Source organism: Simochromis diagramma, unplaced genomic scaffold (genome assembly GCF_900408965.1).
Source record: "Simochromis diagramma unplaced genomic scaffold, fSimDia1.1 OVJJ01000247.1, whole genome shotgun sequence".
Classification (NCBI taxonomy): domain Eukaryota; kingdom Metazoa; phylum Chordata; class Actinopteri; order Cichliformes; family Cichlidae; genus Simochromis; species Simochromis diagramma.
The window spans coordinates 1,102,032-1,116,022 of NW_024386949.1; the positions used below are offsets into that span (position 1 = coordinate 1,102,032).

The 13,991-nt window shown below is 42.9% G+C and overlaps 1 protein-coding gene across 8 annotated transcripts in view; it reads left to right on the top strand.

The window, feature by feature from the left end:
• Positions 1–13,991, top strand: part of LOC120737653 (partitioning defective 3 homolog) — a 242,640-nt gene that overhangs the window by 136,009 nt on the left and 92,640 nt on the right. For all 8 annotated transcript variants that reach the window (XM_040038476.1, XM_040038477.1, XM_040038478.1 and 5 more), the window contains 3 exons: positions 7,777–7,965; positions 8,701–8,871; positions 13,225–13,375. In XM_040038476.1, coding sequence (XP_039894410.1) covers positions 7,777–7,965; positions 8,701–8,871; positions 13,225–13,375 — 511 coding nt within the window. The remainder of the gene's footprint in view (positions 1–7,776; positions 7,966–8,700; positions 8,872–13,224; positions 13,376–13,991) is intronic.

Consider the following 13,991-nt stretch of genomic DNA (forward strand, 5'->3'; position numbering starts at 1 on the left):
ATTGTGCTTTTCCTATTATTTATATGTATTCAACGGTGGGGACGCTGAAGCCTGAGGGTGATAGGTGGAACAAAAGGGCTAACACAGAGTGACTGACAGTCATTCATGATCACAATCACACCTATGCTCAATTTAGAATCACCAATCAATCTAACATACTGTGGGAGGAAGCTGAAGTACTCAGCGAGAGTGCATGAAAGCTCCACACAGGAAGCTCCTGGCTGACCAGTGGATTCCTGATCCCAGTCACTCTACACATGTGAGGCAACAGTCCTAACCACTGTCTGTGAAGGTTCTCAGTCATCCAGGTTATTGCAGTCTAAGAAGCTTGGAAGGAAAAGCGTCTGGACTTCTTGAGGTTTTTAAAGACGTTTCACCTCTCATTTGAGAAGCTTCTTCAGTTCTAAGAGCAACTGGTGGAGAGTCCTGGATTTTAAACCCTATGGGAGTGGGTGTAGATCACAATCAGCCAAGGTTTCAGGCGAATCCATTGGTGAAACCTAGCCCCACCCTATCATGTGATTTACTGAGCTCAAATGACCCAGGATGTGAGTGGACGTTAAGGCGTCTGGGAAGGGATCTTCTTCAGTTGCTCTTAGAACTGAAGAAGCTTCTCAGATGAGAGGTGAAACGTTTCCAAGGAAACTTAAAGAAGTCCAGATGGTTTTCTTTCTAACTCCATAGGTCCTAACCACTCAACCACTGTCCAAAGCTCTAAAACTGTGCCCAGTGTACTCAGTGTGCAGGTGATCCTTAATGGCCAAAAGCTCAGACGTGACAATGCTCTAAACATTTTATTTCGGACAGTTTTTTGCACTCTGTATGATGTCGGGTAACATGGATCTCCATGAGCTCAAAAGCGACAACCCACCTTCTGTTTGCAGTGAATCAAAAGAAAACTGTCCTAAAAGAGTTAAAAGGACACATTTCAGACAGAGGATGAACTGAGTCTCTGTGTGAGGTCAATAAGTCTGTTGAAAGATAATATTACTGTACCTAACTGTACTGCTTTCAAAGCCTCAAATAATCTTTGCATTTCAATTTCTGTCCTTCTAGTCAAATACATTGAGTAGTCACGACTGGTGGACAGTTCATAACTTACTGCAACCCTGTAAACTTTGAAATTGGAGTTTTTCTGTTGATGGGGTATCTGTTGCTCTTACTACTGTACATGATCTGAATATTGGTGTTATCGCCACCTCAGGTAAATAGCAGCTTAGTGGGGGTTTTTAGCTGTAATGTAGCAAGAAGTCATTACTGGAGTTACATAACTTGTATCATTATTAGCACAGGAGAATAGCAGCAGTGATTAATGGTTGCAGCTCGGTGGCAGCAGGCACAGTGGTGTTTCTGTGTTTTCCAGCGGCCCGGTGGTGACACATACAAGTCAATCAGAGAGGGCCATTCTACCACAGAACAGGCCTTTTGGCTTAATTAAAGTGATGTTTCAAGCTGCCACCTGGCCTGTACCCTCACGCACACACACACTACAGCCACCCATACAGCACATTACGCACACACACACTGTATGCAGCTACGTAGACTATCAAGAGCCTTTTGCACGTTGCAAACTCTAAAACGCATGGGTCATATGGCACGATTTACACAAACACGCAACACCTCAGATGCACACGCACCACTACACATTTGCACATAAGTATACTCGTGCACTAGCACACACGGGCGTAGAGTGACTGGGAGCAGCTGCTAGTGTAATTGCTTGGGGTTGGATGAGGTTATAAATGGTTTCTAGTGGCCGAGAGAGAGGGAGAGCTAGAAAGAGGGCAGCTGATTAGTTTTGGACTGCAAGTTGAACATGTGACGGGGTGTGTGTGTGTGTGTGTGTGTGTGTGTGTGTGTGTGTGTGTGTGTGTGTGTGTGGATATCAGCCTCCATAATGCTGTAAAGGAAGTGTCTATCAGCATAGTCATATCATAGAAGGATAGCATGTTTTTTTTGTTCACACACACAAATCATACCGACACACACACTTCCTCTCTTTCCCCCTGTCACTGGCTTTCTCTATGACACACATGCACACTCTACACACCTGCCTTCCTCTCCTCCTCCGTGCTGTGCCTGCCTCGGGTGCGTCGATCACACAGGTATTTGATATTCATGGTTTATCAGCATGGAGCTACAGCGAGACACATCAGAAAGAGTGGGAGAAGAGAGAGAAGGTGAGGGGGAGGGGGGACAAGTAGGAGTCATGAATAGAGGGGAGAAAAGGGGGAAGCAGGAAAGGAGGGTGGGAGAAAAGGGGAGGAGAGTGGAAAGACGAGGACGAGGGAAGAGGCTACGAACATTTATTTATTTTTTTCTTCACTGGAAAAAAGGATCATAGCAGAAACGACCAAAGTCAGGCACTTTTTGGGTATAGTGTGGATTGTAAAGGGTGAGATGGAGTGATGCTGATGAAGATACAGGAACACAGAGCGAGGATGGCAGTGCATAAAGCAGCAATAGAAAGCCAGGAATATGAAAAGATTTGGAGTATGAATAAGCAGAGATGGACTGTGCTACAGTAGGCAGCCAACAATGCTCTCCACGCCCGACTTCTCTCGACCAATTACACCCTTCACTGCCCCCTTTTTACTTCTCTCTCTCTTTTCAATCATCACCTCCAGCCCTCATTTCCCCCCCCCCCCCTTAAAATTCCCCTCAACTGACTTTTCCAGATGCCATCAAATCGACAGGTTTGCATAGCCAAAGTCAAGCTAATCATTCCAGGCCCCGCAGCGGAGAAGGAAAAAGCAGGAAAAGAGTCTGATTCCCCGTAATGCTCAAGTTTTAGTTACTGCGCACATACAAAGAAGAGCAGAGGCTTTGAAGGTGTGAGACTTGCATTAGATGTGCTGCACTGGAGAGGTTTGGGGAGGATGGATGGGAATGAGTGAAAATGAGAATGCGAGAGGGACAGAAGGCTTCAGAAAGCTAGTGTGTGTGAGAGGGCTTAAATAGGAGAATTTAATGCGTCATCTTTTCCTTCTTTTAAGTGTCAAGTTTTATGTTACAGCCAAAATTTGGTCAGCAGTTAACAAAAAACAAAAGTTATTGCTCCGAGTTAAAGCCTGTTAATCCTCAAAGCCCCGTCCAGCTCACTGTCATCACCTGTGCTGACTTTAAACACTCCAGTCCCATCAATCTGTGGTTGTTCTTAAGAAATGGAAGAACTTATACATAAGTCGGATAACTGAGAAAGGAGGAGCTGCTTACTTTATGGATGCCACCTGTGAACTAGACAAAAAGCATTTTTCTTGTGATTTGAGAGTTTTCAGACAAGCGGTGTTTATCTGAACTGAGTTCAAATTTGAGGCTCACGTTTTCAAGTGCATCTTTCTGCACAGTACTTTGAGAAAAGCTCGTTTTCCGTGTGGCACAAACACTACTTTAGCGTCGAGGATAAAAGCAAAAACGATGGCTCCTCAAATTGAGGTGTTTTAATGTTGGGTGTGCTCGTAGGAATAAATGATAAGAGGGGGAAACGAGGAGCCGAAGAGATGGGCGACGGAAGAACAAGTACGTGGGAGCTGGGGAAGGGAGGTGGCGCAAAACAGGGAGGAGATGAGGAGATGGAGATTTAAAAAATAAATAAATGTGAAAGAGCAGTGTAAAAATACGAAAAGCGGAGAGAGTGAGAGATACAGGCGCGCAGTGAGAGAGGTGGCAGTGTCTCTCCTTTTGTGTTCCACATGGATTCATCCCTTTCTGTCGGCCTTTCATTCACACTCCCTCGCTCGCTCACTCTGTCATTGTCATGCTCGCACTCTCTCATTCTTCTCACCCTTTTCTTTTCGGCTCCTCGCCTTTCCACCCTCTCCATTTCCCCCCCCATCCCTCCTCAAGCCCATCGCTACTTTCCTTTCCATCACCTTCATTCAGCTCCTCTCACTTTGAACCTTCTTTGCCTCCTGTGCCTGTGTGGGGGTTTTTTTCTTCTGATTTTCTTGTTGGTGTATTTTCTCTGTCTGGTCTTAATAACAATAATAATCAGTTAGATAATTCCGGATCTCAGAAAAACAACAATTAAGCTTTATTTAAAAGTTGGTACACTGCCTCCAATTTAAGATAAATATTTTGGATCATGACTAAAATTTAGATTATAGGTTATCAGAAGGTTGTAACTTTGTTATACATAGTAATAAAATGTTACTTATAATTTTGCTTACACACTGTAAACAGGATGAAGTAGGAGTAGAGCACATTTGATGCCCACAGTGCCTTAGTGGTAAAATCATGTACTTCAGAACTTTTCCCAGGCTGACCCACAGCTCCTTTCCAAAAAAAAAAAGAAGGAAAAAGTAGCCTCTCTGGCGGTTTATGCTAATCTTAGCTCCACAGACTTCTCTCCACAGATGGTACCATACCTGATCTGTGGCAGGCCCACTCGCTGCCTGTTAAAGTGCTGTCACGCAGGATGCCTCGTGAGTGGCACGCTCTGAAACCCATTATTTACACTGCTTCGCTCAAGCTGTGACTGCTGCCCTCGCAGCCAATGGAAAGACGGCATCCACGCAGCAGTGTGCAGGGATCGAGGGAAAATTGATATTATAGGTGTAAAGTAACTGAATTATATAATTGAGCTTCGAGATTGTAGTAAGAGCATCAGAGAAAATCTTTTGATTTGTTCCTCTCAGCAATGAAGAAAAGAGGTGCAGGACACAGACTGAAACACTGCTGGAAGTCTTTAACTGTTTTGCTCTGACCTTTGTGACTGCCTCAAACAGCACATTGAACCCTGTGGTGTGGAGTGCACATATTGCATGCTGAATGAGAGTCTCATCGATCAGAAAGAAGAGCAATGAAGTTAAATGGCAAAAATAAAATTTTGACATCGTCTTCAAAATAAAGAAGCCCAAGGTTTCGTTTTTGCAAAGATAATATTCATTATATTTCCACACTAAACCATAATTGTGTTGGTTGGTGGTGGAAATTCTTTGCTAGTGCGCATTTAATGTGTAAAATCAACATTGCAAATGCTGTAAACGAGCCTGCGGTGGTTTAACGACTGTCAATACCTACAAAAAGACACAATACTAAGCCCCCTCCCTAAAATGTTATTAGAAGCATCTGTAGCTTCAATGACAGCACGCATTTGCTGTGACATGATCTTGCTAATCATATGCAATATCACAACATTCATTTCCATCCAGAGTAGCACTGATTTTGACAAGTTCTTGTATTAATGTTGGTCGGGATTTTGGACTCTGTGGAGGCCGATGCATGCAAGAAAATGTCTCGTGCTCTCAGAAGTGATCCTGATGAATCCTGGCGGGAGCATGCCCGTGCCTATTAGGGAAGAAAAAGTACAATTAATTGAAGCAACCTCTACCCTCTTTTATCAAAAACTGGTGGAACCAGCTGATGAGCAAGCACATTTTAGCTAACAGAGACCAGCATTAGCTAGAAATGCAGTAAGTTATAGCATTTAAAATAACAGGCTTAACTGATTAGTTAATTAATTAATTGATTTTTAGCTGAGTTTGCCATCTGTGGATACAGTATCAGTCTTAACTATGTCTACCAGACTAACTGCTAACTGCCGTTGCTGGAAGGCTCTCCAGTCTCTTTTGTGTTTTGGAAAGGCGAAAAGGCTTTGGAGCATCTCCGACGTTACCATTTATTTTGCTCTCAGGGTTACCAGATATACTTTCCAGTCCAATTATCTTGTAAGTTTTGCATAACGCTGTATGAAATATGGCAGTTAAATTCAATCAAACTATTAGATTTAAATCTAAAAGGGAACAGGAGGCTATTTTCAGCCCTGAAATAAAACCTCATTTACAGATCAGTTCTATTGTGACTTCACTTTTCTTCTTATTCACTTACTCACAGCTCAGGAGTCACTTTTTAATTAGCCTTAAATTTATTCCAGCAGAATGAATTGCACCAAAATAATTAAATTCCTGTTGTCTTTATTATTCCGCAGCACTCGTATCAAATCGACTCGTGCTCTGTTTTTAATTTTCTCACAACTTTATTCCAGGTAGCATTCTTTTGTCTTTCTGAAACACGCAGACACCCTGACGGTGCTCTTCGTGCTTCCTTGTCCTTTATCTTCCTCCTCCTTCCTTCCTCCCCTTCCCTCCCCGTCCTTTTTACTCCATCCTCACTTTGCCCTCCTCCTCCGCCACTTTGCCTCTCCCTCCATCCCTCTTTCTCCCTCCTCGGTTGCACCCAGAGTAATTCCATCTCTCTCCCAGCAAACAAAGGGAGCTAATGACATGCTGACACCGAGCCCGATGATTGAATTCATTAGGCGTGCACAATAATTGCCAGGCGCTAGCGTGCACGCACCCATCTATTCAGAGGACAGCTGTCAAATAACAAGCAAGAGAGAATAGCTTTTTATTGTTGGAGCTGGAAGAGAGAGGGAGAATGAATTTAGAGAAAGAGTGAGAGAAGCACCTGTTGTGGAGGGGAAGAGACGGAGAGAGCACTCAGCATGTCAATTAGGCTGCTGTGTTCATGCGGGGTTACTGGGAAGTTTACTGCCTGTTTGACGCACTTGGCATCATGATTCAGGTGCGAGGTTTGTGCTTTTTTTTCTATAGGAACACTTTTAGTCAGACGTTTTTAGTGGAGACATTCAGCTGTGACTTAATATCTAAGCCACAACTCTTAGTTCTGAGGTGAGGCCCTAGTCCTGAGTATACAGGGATGTTTAAGAAGAGTACGTCTTGACATTTGTTGGCCATATTTGGAGTCTCCGTGTCCTTCAAACACTAAATGTAGTTGTGGCGTTGATCTGGAGTGCATCTGTGCTGTAATGATTTGAAATTAACAGGAGATAATCATATTGGACTGAGCTTGAACACCTCATAAGGCTGACATTAATCACAATATAGATGCAGTATATACTCGGTAATCTAATCAGAAACACGCACTGGCAAATTTGCAGTTATTGAACACTTCTTAGTTGTGTACCTGCAGATGCTTCACAGTAAATGCTCTCCAATTGCATTTGCTTTGATTCACGCTGCGCTTTCAAGTACATGACAGAAGTGTTCAGTTAGCCAAGATATTGGCTGTTGTGGAGCTTCATATAACTGTGCAGTGTTTGTTGTTGGTGGGTGGGAAGCAGGTTAGTGTTATGTCATTTCTCATTTGTCGGAGCGGGCTACAATCCTTCTCCAAAATTCTTCCAGTGTAGGAGACGGGACTGCAGAACTTACTCGGACTTGCAGCTTATTCACTGGCACCAAAGATCAAAGCTAACACATCACATCCCAGCTATTATAAGATGCCATTTTGATGTCAGAACGGATATTTCTTTAATTTATCTGGTTCAGCGTTGAGTAATGAGAGCAGTGTGCCTTAATTATACAACAGAAGTCTCTGCCTGCATATACTAAGCACCTGATTTAACACTTAAGACTGGTAGTCTAACACTAATAAATCTGTTGTAGATAATGAGCTTGCACTCTGATTTACCTCCCTGCTAACTGCCCTGCTGCAAATTATATGCAGGTTGTTTTCATTAACCTCAAGTAGCCAAATGAATGTCCTTTTAACTTTTGTACTTTTGCTAACCCCAAGAAGACGGAGAAAGTGTGGCAAGGCTGAAGGGGTGTTTGCTTTACTGCTTAGGCTAAATGCATGAATGTTTTTTGGTTTGGATGATTAAATATTTATTACGGTGTACGAGCATTTAGATGTATTTAAATGTGATTCTGTCTCGGCGGATTCTCATAAGTTCTTTTGTAGTCGCTGGTCGGGTTGCTTTCGCTCCGTAAATTGGGCTCCATATCTCAATCTTTGCTCCGCCTCTTACAGAAGACAGAGGAGGACGAGTTGGTCCTGACCCCTGATGGGACCAGAGAGTTCCTGACCTTTGAGATCCCCCTCAGTGACTCGGGATCTGCAGGTTTGGGTGTGAGCGTTAAAGGCAACCGCTCCAAGGAAAACCATGCAGATCTGGGCATCTTTGTCAAATCCATCATAAATGGAGGTGCAGCCTGCAAGGTACAGTAGCCTCTCTCATGAATAATAAAGCGTCTGAATGGAAACAAAGAAGAAAGATTAAATATGTGTTCATTCATGGAGGCAAGTTTTGTTTTTTTTTTATGAAATTGAGATATAAAGATGCTGATTCAGTTAAATCTGACTCTAAATGTTATGTACACCAGCAAGTCCTAACTGACACCTGGCCGGCGGCAGAATCATTAAGTTTAGAATTAAATCTGTGTGTCTTTACATTACATTAGAATGTCTTTGTCTTAAAGCTTTTTATATTTTAGGTGTGATTTTTCGATATGCCAAACTTTAAAAAGTAACTTTAACCTTCTAACAGGGAACGTGAGGTAAACGACTTTCCTGCTTCTAAGAAACACTTAAGCTGTGATGAGCTCTATGAGCACAAAGCAGCCTTTCTTCCATGGCTGTCTGTAGTGCTGCAGTCAGTTTCAATAGTCCTTCAACTTGATTGTTTTTCATACAAACAAGCTTGTGTTGACAGCTCATGATAATGGCCTTGAAAGCACTGTTTTCTCCAAGACATTAGATCATGACTAGAAACAGGATCCTCTTAGTGAGTGAGGTCGTTTGTCTGATTAGATCAAGGTTATTGTTAAACCGGAGGTGTAAGTGCTTTTAGGTCTATTTACAGCGTTTATTGTTCAGTCAGTAAAAATGCACAATGCACTTTTTCCATAGTGTTCAAAGTTTAAACAGCATATGTAATTGGTTGTTTATTAAAAGGACGGGCGACTGCGAGTAAATGACCAGTTGATTGCTGTCAACGGCGAGTCGCTATTGGGCAAAACCAACCAAGACGCTATGGAGACGCTACGCAAGTCCATGTCAACTGAAGGCAACAAGCGTGGTATGATCCAGCTCATTGTGGCCAGGCGAGTTGCCAAAAGAAATGAGGTAGGAACCAAGGTGAAGGATGGATTTGAGTGTCTGGTTCTCGGCTGTGTGAATTTATATAGACCAGGACAATCATTACTTTTTAATTAGAACCGCTGCTTTGCCGATTTTGCTAATGTGTCTTACTGATGATTAAGCCCTCTCAGACTCCCATTTAAAGCCTCAGTTTTAGAACTTATCCAGCATATTGGCCGTTATATTGCCTGATGTTGGCTGTTTGGAGATAAATCAGTGTCAGAATTTCCAACGTTGAGAAATTAAAAGTGGAGATGGAAGAAACGCCCTTCAACCATTGACATTGCTTAATTTGGCCACCAGGGGGCAGAGCGTAAACGACTGATCCATGACTTGTAAAACAGTTATTAACTTATTTTAAAACAGCATTCACATATCACCTTAGTAAATGGGCTGATTCTGATATAGCGCTTTTCTACTCTCCCGGAGTACTCAAAGCCCTCACCTTAGTAAGGACTCATAAATAACTAAACTAGTGATGTCAGCGCTAATGCGTTATCACAAACTGACTCGCGTTAACGCGTCTAAATTGGCAAATCCCTGTTAACGAGTTAACGCAGATTAGTCCGTGTGAGGGGTTCCTCGGCGTTAACGACTAACGCGATTAACAATTAACTCATCTGGAGCATTTTGGGCAGCTTGTCCGATTTGTCCATTCTGCACTCCAGATGGGTTGAGTGCGCTAAAACCTCATTTAATTGCGTTAATCGTGAGGACAGGATTAACGCGTTTACCCACGTTAACGCCGTATTAACATGTTAAAGCTGACAGCACTAAACTAAACATAACAAATGTTCAGGAAATCCATACATGTGGCTGTTATTTTGGATTTTAAAGTGACTAAATTTCATATTGGTCTGAAGAATGCTGTATTATTCGGGATCTACTCAAGTTCAGCATCATAGCTGTGACCAGCACGCTTTTGTGTAAACCATGCAATCAGAAGATTTTACAACTAGTACAGCAACTATAATAATTTACTGTTTTTTCTCACTCTGAGCATATATGACCTTTTGCAGCAGCCGACTTGGCTTTCACAAATTCAAACCTCAGAGTTGCGCAGAGTTGAGCCGTTTCATTGGGAAAACTGTGGGGAAACATCGTGCCCAAGGCCGTGTCAACATTAGTTTTTGAGCAAAAGAAGGTGGCGTTCATTCAGTATTAATGCTCGGGCTTTTTTGTTACCAGCTGTTCTGTGATTTGAAGCAGTGTAATGAGTTCTTCGACTGCTGCTGCTGATTCACAAAACATCCAGATTTAGACGCAGACTGCAGTTTGGTAAAGAACTGCTATTTCAGTCTTCTAGAGTCCAACCTTACTTTTAGTATTTTCAACTCTAATGGGGCAAATTTCACTTTCCAATCTGTTAGTATTCAGATCAGAATATCTATAGTTGCAGTTTCCATGTTGTTGGGTTTTTTTTTGTTTTTGTTTCTCTAAAATTTGGCATTGCTGTTCTTGAATATAGCCACTTAAGTCGTTAGGCCTGATTTCTGTGAGTTCCTTTCTGTGATAAATATATAACAACCCAAAGCCAAACCACTGGGAAATACCCTTATAAGCATCAATGAATTATTTCATAAAATAAAAGGAAGCAGTCAGGTCATAGCATTTCACCAACCCCTTACATTCACTCCTGCCTCCCTCGAGGCAGGTGGAGGAAAAATACACGGCTGCGAACTGAGCTGCGCAACTTTTCTCCTCCCCTCAATGTCATGTTTTTACATTCTCCGTACACCTTGGCCTGTCGCCTGCTTGAAAGCTGAGGCTGAATCTGTGTGCACCGCTGCTGCGTGTCTGCAAATGGGCGCGCACGTCTGTGTGCACGTGTACGCCTCTGGCAGTGCCTGGCTTCTCTGCTCTCCTTTTCCAACCTGGTGTGTCAAAGTTTTGATTTCCCCTCGGTCCGCCTCGTAATTGAAAGCAGAGGCTAAGCCTGGAGGTGTGTCTTGTGTGTGTGTGTGTGTGTGTGTGTGTGTGCGTGTGCGTGCGTGCGTGTTTTATCAGCCTGTGTGCGTGTATATATGTGTAGTGAAGCGTGCAGTTTGTGCTTTTGTACATCCAGCTTATGCACATATGCATTTATTTACCAGGATATTTCTGCGTGTCCGTTTGCCAACACGTCCTATGTATATGCACACGCGTGTGTGTTGCCGACATGTCGAAGCAGTGAGACTTCACAGAAAGCGTGGTGGATGAATAAAATTCGAGCGCTGGGAGTCTCGTCAATCTTTGCTTCACATGCAGAGCTGGAGGCATGGCCTGAGGCTGTCCAAGTGTCTGGCTATTTATAAAAATGGAGTCCGTGACACTGAGAAAACAAGAGGAGGAAAACAACAATTTAATACACTTGTTCTCAAAGAGACTGGTCTGAGCTCGAAGCCCCATAGGCTCAGTATAGATTAACACATCATAACCAGCCGTCAATCAAATATTACTTAAAATCTAATAACACCTAATTACTATAGGATAAGAGCTATAGCTCATTTGACATTTAGCGTCATATGTGATCAGATAAATCTTTATTTACTCTCCCTCCCGTGTCCCCGTCAATCCGATATCAATCTCAAATGTTTGCTTTTGCATAAATCACAGGCTCCACCACTTCCGATCTTTCCTCCATCCCCATAGAAACGCAGTGAACTCCAACCAGCCAACTTCCACATCACCGCTGGCACCCGAAGGGATCGAGACCTTCCAGGAGTTCAATTATCAGCCTGAATATGCAATGAGCTGCGGTGTGATTTGTCCACGTGCCCTCAGTACGGCGAATCCCATCGGCTATTACCGAGGCATTTCACCCCGGCCCCTCAGTCACCCGATTCATTAACTACCTCATTTAAAGTCAAGAGCAGCTGCATGCCGGCAGTCACAGCACCATATGGCGACCTTCGAAATGAGTCGCTCTCCGTAGTTGATTTGTTTTATCCATGTGACGTTTTCATTAGTTATGTTTGCCATCGTTCAAACGGTTTAATCTGTTCAGCAAATGACTTTCTTCATTTGTAGTGCAAGAAAGGCGTCCAGAAAAATTAAGACGTGTTAGCAGTAAAACTGGTAGAAACTTTTATTGGCATGCTAGCATTTTTTTCTACAGGAGGAGTTATTTAAAAAGGAAATGTCTATGACTTTCTTACCTTTCTACAAGAGCTATTATGGTGTCTTGCTTAAGGGTTTTGAATTTTGCCTTATTTCCAGTGTGAACTTATTGTATTACTCTACATTTCGCAGGCCTGTGCTGTATTTTTACTTGCGTACATTTATTGGAAAGTTATAGGTTTCTGTGCTAAATAACGTTTTGCATTCACAACACAAGATTGAGTTCAGGGCTGCTGCAAGGGTTTATTTATTTATTCCTTTTTCATAAACAGACTTGTCTTGTCTAAATGACCCCAGTGAATCCCTAACAAGAAAGAAAAAGCAGTTTGATCGATGAGCTAAAGGTGATTCAGGATGTGAACATGTTTCTAGTCTTGCACAAAGAGCCTTCTTTTCTGTAATCTGCCTCATGACACTTTTGCCAGCATCCTAATATTACCACCATATGTATGCTCTCATAAACTGAAGTTTTCTGTTACATCCCTATCTATTCGGCAGTGTTTATAGCAGCACAACCATTCACTCAAGTGAAAGGGATCATTGGGCAAAGACCTTCTGCCAAACTCAAATCCCAGCCAAGCTAGTCGTAGTCATTGATTGGAGTCATTTGGTCCCAGTATTGAGTCAAGTTTGATAGTGTCATTTCCTGATATGTGTTAACATTTATGACTGTTATCATTAGAGCTGTCATCACCTTCAGAAAGAAATGCAAAAACCATACAGAAAACATCAATACATCAGTACATCCAGTGATCCAACCGGACAAAAGACACACGTGCACACACCTTCTCAGGCAGTAGATGTGTGCAAAAGGGTAACGGGGCATGCAAATGGTCTATTTGTCCAGCAAGAAAGACTGTCATCATGGGTCTTAAGGGAAATGTCAAGATGCTAGGAAGTTAATCTTCCCCAGCGGGGGATCGCCAGCTCGGTAACAGCCTGTGGCTCAACAGCCGAATGGAAATCCATCCTCATTTATCCTTGTTACCACATTGGTAGCATTAGCATGGATCGCCACCCCTGTGTCCAGCCATTACTATTGAACAAATGTTAGCGATGCTAGGTCCCTTCAGAATCATTCTCTCACTTTTGAGTAAGACTTAACTTCTAGCACTTCACTCTGTCCCCGTTAAAAAGGATTATTTGTTCTTTGTTAACCTTTATAAAAACACTTCAGAGGTGATTCAAACAAAGGAAGGAGTTGGTCTTTGATGTAACATCAGCTTCCTCTTCATTCAGGAGACACCAGGGAGCCCACTGGGACCCCAGCAGATTTTAAACACCTCCCTAGATGACCACGAACGCCGAATCTCCCACTCGCTGTATGGTGGCCTGGAGGGCCTCGATGACAACTTGATGCCCCGGCAAGGCATGCTGCCACGCACGATAGGTGAGTTCCAGCATAACTAATTAATTTTGACCTTTTTTTTTTTGTACTCATTCATTGGCAACTGGTTCTAACATTTCCTGCCTTGTTGTAGTTTATGGCCATTTGCAGGTGCAATGCGATTCCCTGTTTCTTCTGCTTAAGGATGTTTATAGGGTCACAACTGCAGCATTTTACAGCAATTACAGCATTTTGCTTTGTGTGTTCTCTAAGCTAGCCTGCCAGGTTTTGTCAGCATGAGCCAGCAGTATCATCTGGAATCAGTGGTTTTTAATGTCTCTGTCAGGCCGCAGGAGGCAGAGATGGACAAATGACCCCTCGACAGTTTGTTGCTTGTATGTTTTCTGAAAGCGTGTCACGCGTGCATTGGTTCTCAAACCTGCAACTCTCCCTGTTTCTAAATAACTCTTTGCTCAAACATGCTCTGAGCTGGTTTGAAAGTGACTGCGTGTGCGTGTGCGTGTGTGTGAGATTAGCAGGCATATTTGTATCTGTGTGTAAGAGCTTTGTGCGCATCTGTGCAGGATTGCATTTGTGTAGCACTTGAGTGATTGATGGATGGGTGGTTATGTTCGTTAATGTCAAGGAAAGGATTCTGTGCACCAGATGGTAAAATCGC